Raw genomic sequence first — 17,847 nt, 5'->3', positions numbered from 1 at the left:
CCCACTAAACTGTGCAATTAGTTTTTCTTTTCGTCTACATTTAATGCTCCATGCACGGGCCGCAAACATTCGATGTGACAGGTACTGTAGCAACTTTTTAGATTTTGAGAGTCCAACTAAACAAGTGCTCTCGACTCCTGGACTAAAAGCAAGGTGGGGTCCACATAAAAGCAAGGTGGAGACGCCGGCGAGGCCACAGCACACCGGCGAGGGCCTCGAGAGCGTACGGCCGGCCGGTATCTCCGACCAGGCCTTGTGGAGCCGAAGGTCCGCCGTATGTCGTTCGGCCTTTTTTTTTTTTTTGGTTACAATATTATTTTTCTCTCGTAACAGTTGAGCTAGAAGAGAATTCCTCACCCAACCCAATCGCCGTCCAGAATTCATTTTTTATTTGCCAAGACTCAATATCCTGGATCGACCCTTAGCACGGAGACCATCGTGAATGATGCCGACACACAGGCACTGGTTTGAATGTTGAAATCGACTGCCAAAAGCCATTATTGATCATACAGTACATGGGTGGTTGTCCGCTGGGCATGCAGTGACGTGACGTGCTGTAATGTAGCGCAAAAAACTTGATTGGAGGATATTACCTCGGTCCATAGGGAAAGAATGCAGTTCTCGTATTTCAAGGAGTTAAATAGTTCAAAATTTGATCAAAATTATATAAAAATATAATAATACTCATCAAACAAAATAAATATTATTAGATTAGTTATAGAATATATTTTTATAATAAATTTAGTTGAAGACATAAATGATAATACTATTTATTATAAACTTGGTCAAAATTAAACTAGTTTAACCGGCATGTTTCTCATGATTGCATTTTTTTGAGGACGGAGGGAGTACTTCATAGGAGGACGAAGCCATCTTCAATTACAGCATAGGAAAGCATGCAAAATGAACGTACCAAAAAGTCAAAACGACTTATAATTTGAAACCAATTGAGTAGAAGGCTTTTTCTTGAAAAATAAGTATTGACCAATCAAACCAGCGTTTGCTATTGGACCCTTTAAAGATATGCTTGTTCCCCTAGCTCTGCTTTCCTCCTCTCCTAGCAAGCAAGGTGGCATATATCGCAACCGTCTCCATTGCACTGCACCGCACCAACAATTACTCACGTCTCTCTACTCTTCATCCCATAGCTTCAGCAAGTGCAGAATCTCTCTTGGTCTTCAACCTCAGCAATCTTCCATCCTGGCGTCGGTATGGATCTTGTGGCCGGGGCAGTGGGCAGCATCATCGGCAAGCTCGGCGAGTTGCTGCAGGCGGAGTACAAGCTGCAGGAGGGCCTGCCGGAGCAAATCGAGTCTCTGAAAAAAGAGCTCGAATGTGCACAAACGGCTTTCCTCACGGTGAAAGAAGTGCCGCCAGAGCAGCTGGATCCACAGGTCCGGCTCTGGGCTCGCGAGGTCAGAGAGGCGTCCTACGACATGGAGGACATCCTCGACGCCTTGCTCGTCGATGTCGCGGAGGGGGCCGCACCAGCTGAGACTGAGAGCAGGGATGGCTTGCTCAAACGTCTCCAGGAGAAGATGGCCAACATCGCGATCGAGGACATGAAGAAACGACTCCAGAAGGTGTCAGACCGTCGCGACAGGTACTCCATACCCGTTGCAGTTCCTTCGCCATTCACCAAACTAGATCCTCGCCTTGTGGACATGCACAAAGAGGCAGCGCAGATTATCGGCATCGAGAGGACGAGGAAGGAGCTCATAGCCATGCTTCAGTCATCATCCCACGTCCATGGAGACGCTGGTATGTCCGGCAACAGCAACAAGATGGTGATAGTTTCTGTGGTCGGAGCTGGTGGTCTGGGTAAGACCACTCTTGCCAAGGCGGTTTACGACGAGCTGAGTCCGGACTATGATTGTCAAGCATTTCTTTCGGTTGGCCGCAATCCTGACCTGGTGCAAGTCTTCAACAGCATCTTCTTCCTTCTCGACAAAGAAAAGTACACGGCCATTCGTGATGTAAAGAACCTACAACTGCTCATTGGCGAACTACGAAAATTCCATGAAAACAAGAGGTATGAATTAATCAGTAGTCACCTGACAACATATAGTTTCTCTTTTTCATCTTATTATTATATATATGCTACACTACTTGTGCTGTGTGCATACTATTTGGGGAATACATACGTTTACCATTTAATTTGAAGATGTTTCTCTTTCATGATGTATCAAAGATGCAATAGTGGTACAATACTTCTTCTTGCTAGCGTATTTATATTTAATAATAAAAATTTCAAGATGCTTGTTTTTCATTATGAATCAAAGCTGCAGTTGTGGCACAATACTCCTTTTCTTGCTAGGGAATTTATATTTGACAATACAAATTTGAAGAAGTTTCAATAGCAACATTGGAAATCTTCGAAGTACAGAGTTATTAAAGCTTTGAACATCTATAAAGTTCCACTAGTATGTAAGTTTCAAAGACTAAATTAAAATTAGACTTGAAGCATATTCAATACTAGTATAGTACAGATGTAGTGCTGCTCTTCTTTTTCTTTATAGACGATGGATGCTCTAAGTGTGCTGTAAATTTTTCTTTCATCAAGTTGGTAACGCTACCACTGAACGGCCTTTTTTCTTTTTTGTTGGTCCACTTTGGGAGCATTAGTGACCGAATCCAAGAACCTTTTCTGCGACTGCGAGGATGTCCTTGATGTTGTTTTGGGCTGAGGTGGAGGGGGAGGAGGATGACGACGAGAATTCTATTTTTCCGGCGCTGATGAAGATGGAGGAGGAGGGGGAGGAGGAGGAGGAGTCTCTTTTCTCGGGGCCGATGAAGATGGAGTCGGACGAGGAGGAATAGAAGGAGACCTCTGTCTTCTCGGGGGTGATGGCTCCGGATGAGGAGGGAAGTGATCTCTGTTGGGAGATGGTGAGTGATCATCGCGGGTGGGCGAAGGCTCGCAGTCATCCTCATCATCAGAGGACAATTGATGGTCAAGCTTAATGAAGCGCTTGCGCCAGGCCACTTGAGAGCCCTTGTTTTGACCAAGTTTCGGCCTGTCTTCTGCTACGGGGTACTCAATGGGTATCTTGTTAAACTTCTTATCAAGTATTCTATCAATGGTGACGCGAGCGTACCCCTGTGGAATTGGGCGGCCATTAATTGTCCTATATCCCGTAGGCCAGGCTTGGCCAAGCACCACCTTGTTCTTTGTCCATTCCTGACAGATGTACAACTTGACATTGATGGGTTCACTGATGCCGTCCACCGGATGTTCTTCTTTGTCGAGCGGGGTCGATCCACAGCTGCTGCGACCCCTAAACTGTGGGCTAAAGGTAGTAGGAGTAGGGTTTTATGGTACTCCTGGCCCCTTGGACAACAAAATTTGCTCGACTCGCGCTTCAACAGTCGCCTCAATCCGTGCTTCCATTCTGTCTTCGATCTCTTTTAGTCGCCTCAAATACTCTGCCTCCTGTTCCGCTCTACCCCTCGAGCGCCTCCGGTAAGTGTTAGATTTTTGGGGGAATGCTAGTTTTCAAGGAACAACACCGGTTCCTCTAGTGCGACCAGGGTGCTCCTTGGTTCTGAGTGCTGGTTTATATCTAAAGCACAGTTACCTGCTCCAATAATTCAGAAATAGCAAAAATAGCAACACCTGTGAAGGGGAAGGGGGAGGAAACCTCACCAGATAACTCGTCCACGACCTCGACCTCTGCTGCATTTGGGAAGGGGACCTGCGCCGGCTGGCCACCATCTTGCCAGAGGACTTGCAGCGGCTGGCCACCGGTGGGAGGAACCACCCGACGGCGCATCAATCGACCCCTCCGTTTTGCATCCAATCCAAATCCACCAAGTCCTCGCTACTACCGAAATCCTGGACGCGACCAGGAACGGGACGTGGGCGTGGGCGCAACCCGCGGGAATGGGGCAGCGCGCAGGAAGAGGATTGATGGACCACCACGTTGCCGGCGTGCCAGAGGATGAGTTGTGGCGCGTCGTGGAGTGGCTCCACGCCCGCCAGCAGTAGGAGGGCGGTGGCGTTCGGCGGGGCTCGGCGGACAGGCGGGGCTCGGGCAGCCGGCAGCGGGGATGGATGGTGGCCGCCGGTTTGGGTGGCGGCGGGCAAACCCTAGCGGCGGCGGGGGTCGGGCGCCAGAACAGAGCAGTCACGGATTGGAGGAGGCGCGGGAGGGAGATGTGGCGCGGGGTGTCTCGGGAGGAAAAGAACGAACCGTTTTTTTGTGTAACCATTGGCATTGGTGGGTAATTACCCACCAACTCCACGAGGAGGTTCATATTGGGTGGTTTTGCAGCTGCAAAAGAGGTGCTCTAAAACTCTACCTCCATTTGCACTACAGCTCTATGGAGTTGGCAGCTCCATGGAGTTTTGGAGCTAGGGTGTTTAGCTGAAAAATTCCCTAGAGTTGCTGGAGTTCAGCTCCAGAGCCATGCCAAACAGGCACTTAGTCCCCCCACCCCAAAAACCAATACTTTACACTGACAAGTGTTATTGCATACATTATTGTAATATGTTTTTTTATAAGGGAACAAAGTTTCAGCCTCTACCATTCGGGAATATGTATGTTATGATATAGGTTATCTTGTTCTTATCGTGAATTTACCAGTTTAATGTTAATTAAATTCTTAGCATGATACGCAAACCATTCGAAATATAACTTTACGACTTTTTGAATGAAGGGAACATATTATATTAGTAATTACATAGTTTCTTCAAAGTAAATAATTGCAATGCATTAACTGATCGATAAAACAGTGCCAACTGATTATTACCAACCGGGTAGTTAGAAAGATTCATGACTGTTAGGAAACATATCACACTTCTTTATTATTACGTTCGAGCATAATTAATTGAACAAGTCTACAACTATAAATTATTTTTACTATCGAGTTTGGATGAGTAATTATATTTTTACAGTGAGACATTCTTAACTCTAAATATTACCGTTAGTTTTGTGATCGGTTTATTGCTGGATAGTTGGAAAGGTTGAGAACCGCTAGAAACTAACTTATTTATCTCAGTAACACTTGCTTAGTTATTTGTATTGGTGTTGTCCACACGTATTGCTTTTTCGGCTTTAGTATCTCATGGCTCTTGCACTTTGTTATGGATAGGTATTTTATTGTTATTGATGACATATGGGAGCCACAGTCTTGGGAAACAATAAAACTAGCTCTTGCTGGAAATAATTGTGGAAGTAGAGTAATCATAACTACTCGGAAAATTGATGTTGCCAAAGAAGCCAGTGAGGATTACAGGCTACAAACACTTCCGGGCGATGACTCCAAACGGTTATTTTATACGAGGTTATTTGGTGGTCAAGACAAATGTCCAAATAATCATCCGGATGAGTTATCTGATCGGATTCTAAAGAAGTGAGGTGGAGTTCCACTAGCTATCATCACAATGGCTAGTCTGCTGTTGGGTAAATCAAGAGAAGAATGGATTAAGGTGTGCAGCTCTCCTGGTTTCTGTCAAGATATGGATGATAGTCATATGGAAAACACTATGCATATATTGTCTCTTAGTTACTATGATCTTCCTTGTCATTTGAAGACTTGTTTGCTGCACCTATGCATATTTCCGGACGACTCTCTTATTGATAAGGATTATTTGATATGGAAATGGATAGCTAAAGGCTTTGTTGAGGAGAAACCAGGACGTGGGTTATTTGAGGCTGGAGAGGAGTACTTCCATAACCTTATAAACAAAAGCTTGATCCAGGGGGTGGATTCTGAAGTCTATGGCATCATGGATTGTTGTTGCATTCATGATATGGTGCTTGATCTCATAGTTTCCAAGTCACGTGAGGCGAACTTTGTCAGTGATGGTACATTATCACAAAGTCACACACGTCGATTGGCCCATAAAAGTACAGAACTGGATCTCACTCGGGATACTCATGTCAATCTGCCACAAGTAAGGTCATTTATTGTTTGGCGGTGTGATATTGTTAAGTGGGCCTTGGATCCAAGATTTAAACTCATCCGTGTCTTAGCTTTGGAGCGTTGCACAATTAGGGAAGGATGCCACAGCCTTGAGCATATTGGAAATCTACTTCATTTGAGGTACCTTGGGATACGATGTTATTCATGGGTTGATGAGCTCCCGGAAGGATTAGGCGCCCTGAAGTTTCTACAAACATTGAACTTGGAGGATACTGGAACCTTTGATGAAATGCCGTGTACCATTGGCAAGCTAACACAGTTGGTATGCCTACGTGCTCCGCAAATCAGTGCGTCAGTTGGTGTAATAGGGAAGTTGACTTCACTGGAGGAGCTACAGATAGCTGGACCTGGTGGCAGTGATGAGCCCCGGAGGCAGTTTGTGAAGGAGCTAGGCAACCTGTGTGAACTCAAGGTGCTTAAGAGTGACACTACCTTGAAGAATATAAACGAGACCATGCAGACAGATTTGATGCAGTCCCTTGGCAATCTCCAGAAGATGGAGCATCTCACATTGGGCGATTCAATTCGTAGTACTGTTAATATGAAAGCCTGGGACGCAGCAGTGCCCTCTCGAGATCTCCGATGTTTGTTTCTTCAAATTATTAGCTTCCCCAAGTTGCCGTCATGGATTAAGTCTGCGCATCTACCTAGCCTCTCCCACTTGGAGATACATGTTCATGATCTGGACAAGCAGGGTCTTGTTGCACTGGGCGGGTTATCAGAGCTCTGTTACCTCCGGCCTAAAAACATTTTCAACGGCAACAATAACAACTAGCAATACTGAACCAGATGGCTGCATCCAGAAGTTGAGATCCTTGGTGTTGGGTGATTCAGTGGTCCAGTTTGTAGCCAATGAGCACTAGTACAGCAATGATTTCTCTTAGCGGTGGCCATTTTTTTCAGTGGGGGTTCGTAATGTGTAGGCGCCACTAGATATAAAACTGTGGTCCAGACCATGAACCGTAAGTATAAATTTATTTTTACTGGCTGTTTTCTTAAGTTTAAAGTCAGTAAAAATACATGATTTATACTGGCGGTAGCCTTACGAAAGAAAGACAACTGCAGAGTAGCACCAGCCATTGTTGTCATATGCCAAACCTTGAGGAGCTTGCCTTTACTGTAGGTGTGAGGATCTCGGGTTGGAGTACCTCCTATCCATTCGCAAAGTCAAAGTTGACTTCTTGTTTTACGGTGCCTTTATGCACGATGTGGGGAGAGAGGAGGCTGCAGTGAGGCACGCCTTCAACATGATGCAGTGAGAGAGGTGTATTATGAAACGTGCGACTGTCTTCTCGCTCCATGCTAGTCTCTTACTTTTTGTACGATTATATTCAGCGATTAAAAAATTGATTCAACTGGCTCTAAGTAAGAACATTGGAGATGTTCTATTGAACATTAGCCTGTGTTTGCTACAACTGTGTTTGTTTGTTTATATACCATTAGTGATCTCATGTTTCTAGTAGAGATAATATATGCTTTTTTAGGTAGCTATCGACGACATGTGTAAATCTACATCGCCAAATACGATCAAATATGGCAACAATAGCAAATAATGCATTGGATGTTTTTTGCCCCGGGGGGGGGGGGGGGGGGGGGGGGGGGGCGGGGGGGCATAATGCATTGGATCTACTTTCAGCGCTATGCAAGTTTATGTAAGATCTTTCATAGATAACCAAACGCAGATAAACTACACTGGACAAGTCTAGATGCATGCTAATTTATTCAATCAGTGAGACAATTATTACATTCACGATACAAAAAAATACAAATCCTGTTTTGTTGAAAATATAATATATCATGTGTATACCTAAGGGCTTACTCCCTCTACTCTAAAAAGGATGCGATTCTTACTTTTCAAAGAGTTAAAGGTTTGATACATCTTTTGAGACAGAGGAATTTCTCTCTCCGTCCCAAAATAAACACACCCCTTGTTTCCGGAGGAGTCAAATCTTCTAAAGTTTGATCAAATGTATGATATAAATATATTAATATATATGATGCATAATAAGTGTCATTAGATTAAATATAAATATATTTTCATAAAAAACTATTTAGAGATATAAATGTTGATACTATTTTTATATTCTAAGTCAAAATTTTAAAAAAAAATGACTCAAGAGGTATTAGATAGATCATTGAATTCATTTTCATAATAAATTTATTTGGAGATATAAATGAGGCACATATTCTTTATAAATCACTACTACACAAACTTTAATGGAGGCGGGCGTTTTTGATTTTCCGCGGCAGGCAAAGCCGTCCGCCGCGGCCTAGAGGCCACGGTAAATCGTGGCTTAACCGCGACGGGCGGCTTTGCCCGCCGCGGTTAACCGATTTACCGCGGCGGGCGGTGTAACGTGCCCGCCGCGGTAAATATACTTTTACCACGGCGGTCACATTAGGATGCCCACTGCGGTTAATCATTTAAAAAAACAAAAAAAATCCAGAGCCCACTGGTGAGCCCATTTCTGAGCCCACCGGTGAGCTCGCTCCAAACCCAAGATCTAGATGCACCGCCATGGATCCACGAGTCCGGACGCCGGATCCATGAACCGTGACACCGGATCCACAAGCCCACCACTGGATCCAGTTCGCCGACGCCGCCCTCCACCGGATCGAGCCCGCCATCGTGGCCCTCCACCGGATCCAGCCCATCGTCACGCCCCTCCATCATCGCCGGATCTGACCGGAAAATGGAAACATAGAGAGGGATGAGTGAGAAAGAGAGAGGGATGTGTGAGAAAGGGAGAGGCCGGGTGTACCTCGCATGGCTTGCCGTACGCTGCTCGCCCCTCGCCGCCCCGCTGCGCGCCCGCGCCACCGCACCACGCGCTAGCGCCCACGTGCCAGCGCCTCCTCACGCCGCCGCGGGACGCCGCTCTGCCCAGCCTCCTCACGCCACCACGGGCCAGCGCCACGCTCCGTGCTCGCCACGTCGCCATAGGGCTGCCGTGGTGTGACCATGCTACGACTTGGAGAGGCGTAGGGCTGCCGTCCCATGGAGAGGAAGAGAGGGAGTGGCGGCGCTGTATGGCTGAGAGAGGAAGTGGGGAGAGGAAGAGAGGGAGACGGAGAGAGAGAGAGAGCGAGTGGTGGCGGTGGAGTGGGGAGAGGCTGAGAGAGGGAGTGAGAGAGGATTTAGGGTTAGGTCTCTATATTTATGTCCGAAGTGGCTGACGGGCCTAACTTGGGCCGACCGAGCCTCTGTATTTTTGGTGACAGGCCTGATAATATTGTAACACCCCTGGTGTTTAGCTTCCATATTTGCACTGCATTTCATGAACATGAGCATCATGCATCCCTTCGTGAACTTATATCACATGAAACATGATTTTGAAACATTGCAACATGTTGTATATTTCATGTGTGTTGTCTCTTTTATGAAATGTAAAGTGTGCAACACTTAAGTGCAACATGTGCCACTCACTTAGCGAAACAAGATTAGTTAATACTATGCAACAAGATCATGAAACATGTGAAACATGACTATGAAACATTTGCAACATTTCTTGTGTTTTTCATTGTTTCAGTACATACCTTGATTGATTCTTGTGTGACCAATGCATGGTGTGGCTAGAAATGCTTGTAAGTAACTTAGTTACACATATAATGTCTTTTGGAACATTGTTCATGTTGGTCACTTTGACTAATTAGGTTTCCAAGTCATGGTTTGACCAAATTTGACCCCTGAACCCTTTTGTTTGACTATTTAAAAAGTGTGGCTTAGGATGTTTGCATGTCTGAGCAACCTAAAACAAAGTTGTAGCAAATTTATTCAGGAACAAAAGTTGTGTTATGGCCAACTCATGAAAATGTGCAGAACATGCTCAAAAATGGCCCACAAGTCAGTTTTGAGGGCTATTTGGAAACTCAAGAAATTTCTAAGTCAAAAACCAGTTTTCAGTTTCATTGGCTCGACTTTGGGGATGATTTTACTCCTGATTCTTTGGGAATTAGGTCTTGGTCTTTTTATAGAAATTGTAGGCTATATGTAGGGCTACAACTTTCATGTATGTGGTTTTCACTGATCCTCCACGGTTTAGGATATCAAGCACTGTAAAGTGACGCTGTTAGGCTGATCGTTTTCACTGAATCGATGCTACAGTAGTCCGGCCGGTTACACAACCTCACCGCCGCGTGGCGCCGCGCGTCACCGATGGCCTGACCGGCCAGGCCACGTCAGGCCTGAGCTCGGCATTTGAAACCATAGCACGCCACCGAGAGCCCCCCTGCGCCTCATTCATTTCCTTGCTTCCTTGCCTCTCCTCCGTAGCCGAAGCAGCGGAACCACCGCTCCTCCATTGCCGCCGAGAGCTTCGGCAAGCTCCCACGCACTCACCACCGCAAAAACGCGCACTACACCTTCACCGAAGGTCCGCCGAGATCTCCTCTTGCTCGTCATCATCTTCGAGCGGTCAATCGACCTCAGGTGAGGCCGCTGTCGGCGTTCCCGCGCCGTCGCACCCTCGCCGGAGCTAAGGCCGCCGTGGTCGGGGTAGCTAGGAACCCTCCCTGCCTCTTCTCTTCGCTGAGATAGCACGGTGGCGACTTCCTGTTGCTCGTGCCGTGCTCAATTGAGCCAGCCGTGGCTTGCCATCGCCGGCAGCTCACGCTGGAGCTTTGCCGTGCTGCCATCACCGGCGACAAGCTCCCTCCGCTAGGTCACAGCTCTAGCTTGTAGCACCAATCGAACCCCCTCAGCACGGAGATCACGTTGGTACACTTGATTTCACCGGAGGAGCCGCCGCCGGCGAGCTTCGTCGTGTGCCGCGCCGTCGCATGCGCCTCCTCTGTCTCGTCTCGCTGACCGGTGGGTCCGGCTGACAGCCGGGTCCCACTCGTCAATGACTGCGTGTTTCTAAGGATAGCTCAAAAATGCAGTTTTGAATGCTGATTTGATATTTTTGTATCTCCTGTTTTGTAGATCCAAATTGGATGGTTCCAATTTTGTTAGACTCACAGTTAGGTCTACTATTTAAGAAAAAATATGTCTTGAACACATTATGTAGAAATTTTGGATGAATTAAATAGGAACTTGAAAAGTGTTTTTGAATGCATGCAAACTTGTTTAAATCATATCTTGAGTTTCTGTGATCCAAAAATTATGAAATTTTGTGGGTAAGCTAGTATTGCTTAGTAGAAGCTCTAGTTAAAATTTGAGAGACATTGCATATGTAGTTTTTGAGTTATAGATTTTCCTTTTATCATTAGTAGATACTTGTGTGAATTTTTGTAAATTATCTATGAATCCTATGGCCATGAAACTTGGTAGGTAGTATCTTGGTACCTTATAGATGTTAGGAAAAATATGAAATCTATTGCTTGACACTTTTCACTAAGGTTTCCTAATTATGCCATTTTAAGCCATTCTGTCTTACCATTTTTGTGTAGGTTGTTATACTTACCCAAATGATGTGAAATTTTTATGGTAGTCTACTTAGGGCATGTAGTGTCTATTGTAATTTTTGTAGATTTAATGGTGTAGTTTTCATATATGTTTACTATTTCCTCTAATTAATTAAATAAATTAAGAAAGGTATTAAAAAGAAATGTTTTGGTGATGAACACCCTACTTTCTGGTGTTCTTGTGATATGTGTGACATGTGAGTAGATTTAGTTTTGTCCAATTATATGTTTACATCTTAAGTTATTAATTATTCATTTGTATTGTCCCTCTGGACAGATCTGGGGACTTTAGAAAGTTCCCCATGATATTTTGGTTTTCTGTGATTGTAATGAATACAAGAGTTATAGATAATTTATGTATCTAGCTCCTGTCAAAATTTGAGGGCATTTGGCCTAGTAGTTTAGAAACTACAGCTGTTTAAAGTTAGGTTTCAGTTTTTGCTTATTCTCTGCCTTGTGAGGGTAGAATTCTGTTGATTTATGAAGTCGACTTGGTAAAGTGTTGAATCATGCTTTGAGATCTGAAAATGAATTGTAGACAATTTCATAAGCTTTCCAGATTGCCTTGTTTCATGTCATTTGGAATTATAAATCTTCAGTTATGGTTAGTTTACTGCACCGTTACATAGTATTTATTTTTGCTGAAATACAAATGCTTGAGTGTATGTTGTTGCAAGGTTCTCGTTGATTGTTAGGGGTTAGCCTAACTTGAGAATATGCTTAGGTGCAGGTGCTAGGTCATTAACTGAAGATGAGCAATTATATATTATGTTATATAAACTTGGTAAGTAAAGTGATTTGAATAGGGCTTAAGTTGGAATATGCAAACTACAGCGAACATGTGCATTCCCCGAGCATCCCTGACATTCGTTCATGTGCATCCATGATATTTATCTTGCGCATTCATGCAATAGGTGTGCCGGAGGGAGTGACGTTGCTGGAGTTCGAGGGAGCCAACTAGGAGGAGGAGCCCGAGGTGCAGGAAGCCGACGAAGCAGTCGCCGTGGAGGAATTGCCCGAGTGCCCTGACCACCAGCCTTCCTCGTTCCTGAAAGGCAAGCCCCGGAGCATATTAAGCCTCCCATGTTTTCACAAATACATTGAGTATCTTTTATTGTTGATGATGCATTAAGTATAGGAATTGGTTGGAACCAATTGCTGCATTATATATCCTTCCTTGTCCAGATATCGCACTGGAATCCTATTTAAGTTCAGGAACGGGTTAAATGCTTAGCCATGCTTAGTGCGGTAGAAGTCAGGTGATTTCCTGTCACCTGCGAGCTTTAGGATGAGGTGAATCACGGTTGGCTATATTTGCTATCGTAGAAAAGAACCATGTGAATAATGAATTAAGACCGGGCGGGGTCTTGTGTAGGTTTGAACATAGTGACTCCGTCTGAGTCGTTTAAGGACCGATACGCTGTACGTCCTCATGTCATGTTGAACGTAGCCTAACACTTAGCTGGCCAGATAAGTCGTTCCGACCGCGAAGCCTAGTAGCTCGACTCAGGCCGGGGACACGAGCAGTGGCGACATTCTGGAGGTAGTAAGGATGTGCGGAGAGCCATTGGCATAAGTCCAAGGCGGGTTAGAGTCCCGAACAACCTTGGCAGAGTGGTTCTCTGAGAATGTCGATCTGTTCGGACTCGCGACTCCTGAATCGTACCAAAGGTGACTTGTTACGACCCTGACGGGGGAAGCAGGGTTTGTGTTTAGGAATACCCCTCCAGCTGGATAGGAATCGATTCAAATCGCCGTCTCTCCCGGATAGTGAGTCCCTGTCTCTTGACTCGGTACTACATCATAATCTTCTGCTTATACTTGTCGCAGATAATGAGAGGGAGTTCTAGCCTCAGTCGTTTCGCAACCGAATGAGAGGCCGAGGATCCGGTACCAGTTGTCATCTACTTTCTATACTTATTTTTGCAAACTAGTGTAAATTTCACATTTTCTAAAATGATATATTTAAACAAAACTAGTACGGATTTCACATGTTTCAATAAATAACCATCCGTACTAGTTGACCTTGCTTACGTGATAATCTCGGTGAGCATTTCGCCACCAGACGGCACCGTACTTGGTCAAGGAAGAGCTCCGATTCTATGAGAAAGGGAACACGGTCTTCCACGACCGTTGCCGCTCTCCCTCGTAGAATCAAAGCTCCTCCTTGACGTCCGTTACCGCTCGGCAGAGAACATGCTCGCCGAGATGAACATGGTCCGCAAGTTCAACTAGTACGGATTTTCTATAATTTTCTAACTATTTTCTAAGTTTTTCATTTCATGTAAAATTTAATTCTAAAAAATAAAAGGCATGATTTCTAAGTATTTCATTTCATGGGAAAAAATAATTCTAAGTGACCTGCTCGATATCGGCGAGCTCGCGGGCGTTTAGGTTGCCGAGGATAGTAACATTTGTAGATGGCATTGGTAGGTCTGAAGTTATCAAATATCCATCAAATTATAGCTCAAAAACATGTTTCAATAAATAACCATCCGTACTAGTTGACCTTGCTTACGTGATCATCTCGGCGAGCATTTCTCCACTGGACGGCACAGTGTTTGGCCAAGGAAGAGCTTCGATTCTACGAGAAAGGGAACACGGTCTTCCACGACCGTTGCCGCTATCCCTCGTAGAATCAAAGCTCCTCCTTGACGTCCGTTACCGCTCGGCAGAGAACATGCTCGCCGAGCTGAACACGGTCCGCAAGTTCAACTAGTACGGATTTTCTACAATTTTCTAACAATTTTCTAAGTTTTTCATTTCATGGAAAAATTAATTCTAAGATCATGTAAGCCGCCAGGGACGAGGATGGCGCGTGCTCCAGCGAGGACGAGCGAGGCGTGATTTTGATGAACTAATTTAACTTTTGTTTATCCAAACATATATGCAAATCATCATGTGATTTTGAGCTAAAAATGACATATAAAATCATAATAAAGTTCAATATATAAAGTTACACATGCATCTACATCGCAAAATGAGATAAGCTACTGATAAAACATAAGAGGATTAAGTTTGTTACCTCCAAAATCGAAGAGCAACACCAATGGAGGGGGAGAGAGCAAGAACAACAGCAAGCTGAAGAACAGAGGCAGCGAGTTTGAATGGAATGACTCGGGCTCGGGGAGGAAGAAATGAGCTGGATTATAGGCCAGGATAATTAGTCCCGGTTAGAGGGCCAAACCGGGACTAAAGATTAATCTTTATTTCCGGGGCATCACCCAAACCGGGACTAAAAGCTTTAGTCCCAGCTGGTATTACCAACCGGGACTAATTTAGTCCCGGTTGGTAATACCAGCCGGGACTAAAGATCCCTGCCCCGCGGACGACCGTTGGGCAGGGACCTTTAGTCCCGATTGGTATTACCAACCGGGACTAAAGGGTCCTTTAGTCCTGAGGACAAAAAAAAAATGCCAAGGCTAATGCCAAATTGAGACATCGTTCTAAAGTCTATTATTTAGTAGTGACACCATGAGCAGATGCTCTATGACATCGCACGCACAAGCCATGGAGGCACATGCCATAACACTCGACATTCGGCTGTCAGAAATAGTCTGCTCCTGTATTTCGCAAAGGTCCTCGGTATCCTCCGCGACGTCTCTGCTCTGAACCTGACGGTAACCCTGAAACCGTAGGCTGGGGCGACCATACTGCAAGTGGAACCTGGTAAATACCGGGTAACAAGCGGCGCCCATGGGTCTTCCACCATCCATTTCGGTGAACTTGCCCGGAGGGAGCACCGGAAAATCATCGTCGTCATACAACTCCCTGCCGTCCTCAACAATCAGAGAGCCAATGTCATGGCTGTCGAATGTTCATATCGGTATGTGCCAAAAACTAACTCATTCAATTGGGTCCATTGTATATATTGCATGGAATTCCCTTACCTTACACTGGACCGGCGAGCTAATAGATACGTGCTGTGAGTGTGTTCACTGTCCGATCCAGTCTCCCCAAAGAGAGGGAGAGCACCAAGAGTCTACACATTGGGATGGCACGCGACCGGAACGCACAACCCCATGCGCCGAGGGGGCATTTCAAGGCGGAGCTGGCCCGTCGCGACCAGGCAAATCGCCTAGGCAAGATGAAGAGACTGGCTGATGGCAAGAAATACGATAAGGCCATGGATGAGTTGGCGGAAGCCAAGAATGCCCTGAGGATCATCGAGAGCACCCAGCACTCCATGGATCTGCTGGACGCCCTCTCCCTCGAACTAGAGCACCTCGAAGAACTGTTGGAGTCCCATGAGGTCTACAACCAGCGCGGCAGCGCCTACATGCTGGCGGCCATCTTATCGCACGATCGCCAGCGCTTTGCGGCTCGGGGCGGCGCCGGCGACGTCACGCTCTATGCCCTGCCGCGCATGCTCAAGTACGCAAGGCAAGCGTACGAGTTCCGCAGGAATCCAAACACCGCCCACATCTGATGCATGCATGCACTGCCTCGTTAATCAGGGATATAATTCCATCGCCAGTCCCCGTTCTTGTTGTGCCTAAGCTTTTACTATGTATCTTGCATTATGATTTCCAAATCTGCTTGCTCGCCCTCCCTTATCTTGTTGTACACCCCCACTTATCTTGTACATGCATCGAAATAATAAGAGAATATATAAGTTATTTTGACTTTTCTCGGTACATAGTTTTTGCTATTTATCTAAATATACACCCTGTCTAGATATATAGCTTTTACCAAAAAAACTCAAATGACTTATACTCCCTTTGTTCCAAATTAAAAGGCGTTTTGGTTTTTGTGGATACATTGCTTTTGCTATATACGTAGAAATAATATATGTTTAAGCACGTATAACAAAAACTACGTATTTAGAAAAGCCCAAATGCCTTTTAGCTTGAAATGGAGGAAGTAATTTGGACCCAAGAGAGTAGAAATTTCCAAAGTATTTTTTTCGGGAAAAATACTAACTTCGTAATTGGAATGTATTAAGGTTATGTACGTGTACCATCCATAATATCCGCTCATATGCATGTAAGAGAGACGGAATCATTGTGCTGCCATACTATGAGCAGAATAGAGTAGTTGGAATCTTGAGACCACACCACACGCTGGTACAAGTCTCCTCCTTTGCATCACGTGAATAGTCGGTACAAAGCAACAAAAACACATGTAGGTTAATAAAAGCAGTCAACATAGTCTGAATGCCAAAAATAAGTAAATGAGGAGACCTATTATTGCAAAGATTTGTTAGCAAGCTGTGCTAATCATCTAATCAACTATGAATTCTTCGGGTTTTAATGCTACTAGCAACATACAACATGCATATCCTTATTCATCAGCTATAAGTTCAAGATATGCGGTTACACCACAAGACATGACGATGAATGAGAATTGTCTATGATGATACTAATTATTCAGCCAATTACTCTCAATTCTCATATGATGCACAATATGCTAATAGAGCAAAGGTGCTACCTACAAATTCAGCATTATGTGAAAATCCTAGTGCTCATAATTCAGTCTCATATGTTACTGATAACTATGGTCGAATTAATGGAATTTCAGCAAGGTGATCCTCCATCAAGAGAAGCCCAAGTGGTGCCCAAGCAATGGCCGATATACACATATCGCCACTAAAATAACATGGCCGATGTATACATCGTCCTTGGATCCCGAATAGCCGCTGAGTTGAACATCGTTGTTGTTTGGTCCTTTATGTTTTTAGGTTCGCATAAACCTCACCTAAAAATAGGTGGGCATATGTTGACACTCAAATTGGGCCCAAACCAATTTTAGGAGGCCCATGATTAGCTTTGGCCAATCTAAGAAAAACTCTATAAAACAACATAATAATAGTACCACTTTGGTTTTCTGACCGGATAAGACCACCCCTACTCCCTATATAATAGGTGGTACATGGCCGATTGAGACATCCAACAATCCAATCGTCTTTTTACATCTACAACTCCTTTATGTCCTCTTCCAACCCCATGTTGTTGTTCATCTCGCTTGATCCGATGACCAAGGATGGCGCCCTGGGCTCGCCAGCCAACCTAGGGCAACCCGGCGACGTCCTTGCCACGATGGGGTCCCTCCCAGGCGATAGCTTCGACAGTTCCTTTGCTAGTTTGCTCAGAAACTAGCTGTTCTTCGTCACATAAGTGCGATAGTTATCCTTTGCTGGCTTGCTCGTAAACCTCGCCGCTCTTCACCGCGAAAGCATATTGGTTATCCGCTGCGTTCTTCGGTTTGTGGCGACCCAGGCGATCTAGCCTTAGCTGGTGTGTGACTGATCTTTGCGTCAACAAAGTAAAAATATGATCACAAGAGCAACAAGCCACCAGCTCCTCCTCGTGGTCATAAACAAGGTGTATAATCTAGTTATAAGCAAGCATGTTCACAAAGAAGTTTCCTTCCAAAGGATGTCAACAGTAGCTGTATACATGTACATGACATGAAGAATTTGGGCATGTTTGTTAGAGCTTTACTCCCTGACTCCTTAGGAGGTAAGAGAACAAATTAATCTAAGCCATTGAATTTCAAAATAGAGAAAATAAT

General features: G+C 44.9%; 3 protein-coding genes across 5 annotated transcripts; all 3 read left to right on the top strand.

Annotated features, from left to right (window-relative positions):
* Window positions 1-1,052: 1,052 nt before the first annotated feature.
* On the top strand, window positions 1,053-7,114 carry LOC136484169 (disease resistance protein RGA5-like). Of its 3 annotated transcripts, none has more exons than XR_010765777.1 (3): window positions 1,053-2,032; window positions 2,626-3,045; window positions 5,095-5,206. XR_010765777.1 is itself a non-coding variant. In XM_066481376.1 (2 exons), exons 1-2 carry the CDS (start codon window positions 1,212-1,214, stop codon window positions 5,357-5,359), a joined length of 1,086 nt encoding a protein of 361 aa, XP_066337473.1. In that variant the 5' UTR covers window positions 1,053-1,211; the 3' UTR covers window positions 5,360-7,114. The 3 variants fall into 3 exon arrangements, 1 of the variants encoding a protein (XP_066337473.1); XR_010765778.1 differs by having other exon boundaries at window positions 2,626-3,034; window positions 5,095-5,200; XM_066481376.1 differs by lacking the exon at window positions 2,626-3,045 and having other exon boundaries at window positions 5,095-7,114.
* Window positions 5,387-6,703, top strand: LOC136480679 (disease resistance protein RGA5-like). The gene has a single exon (XM_066478154.1). It carries the CDS (start codon window positions 5,387-5,389, stop codon window positions 6,701-6,703), a length of 1,317 nt encoding a protein of 438 aa, XP_066334251.1.
* Window positions 7,115-14,809: 7,695 nt separating the features above from the next.
* LOC136482740 (uncharacterized) lies at window positions 14,810-15,952 on the top strand. The gene is made up of 2 exons (XM_066479940.1): window positions 14,810-15,160; window positions 15,286-15,952. Exons 1-2 carry the CDS (start codon window positions 15,138-15,140, stop codon window positions 15,761-15,763), a joined length of 501 nt encoding a protein of 166 aa, XP_066336037.1. The 5' UTR covers window positions 14,810-15,137; the 3' UTR covers window positions 15,764-15,952.
* The last annotated feature ends 1,895 nt before the right edge of the window (window positions 15,953-17,847 follow it).

This window comes from Miscanthus floridulus, chromosome 9 (assembly GCF_019320115.1).
Source record: "Miscanthus floridulus cultivar M001 chromosome 9, ASM1932011v1, whole genome shotgun sequence".
NCBI lineage: Eukaryota > Viridiplantae > Streptophyta > Magnoliopsida > Poales > Poaceae > Miscanthus > Miscanthus floridulus.
Note: the sequence above shows the minus strand (reverse complement) of the source record. Positions and strands in the feature narration are given on the sequence as shown.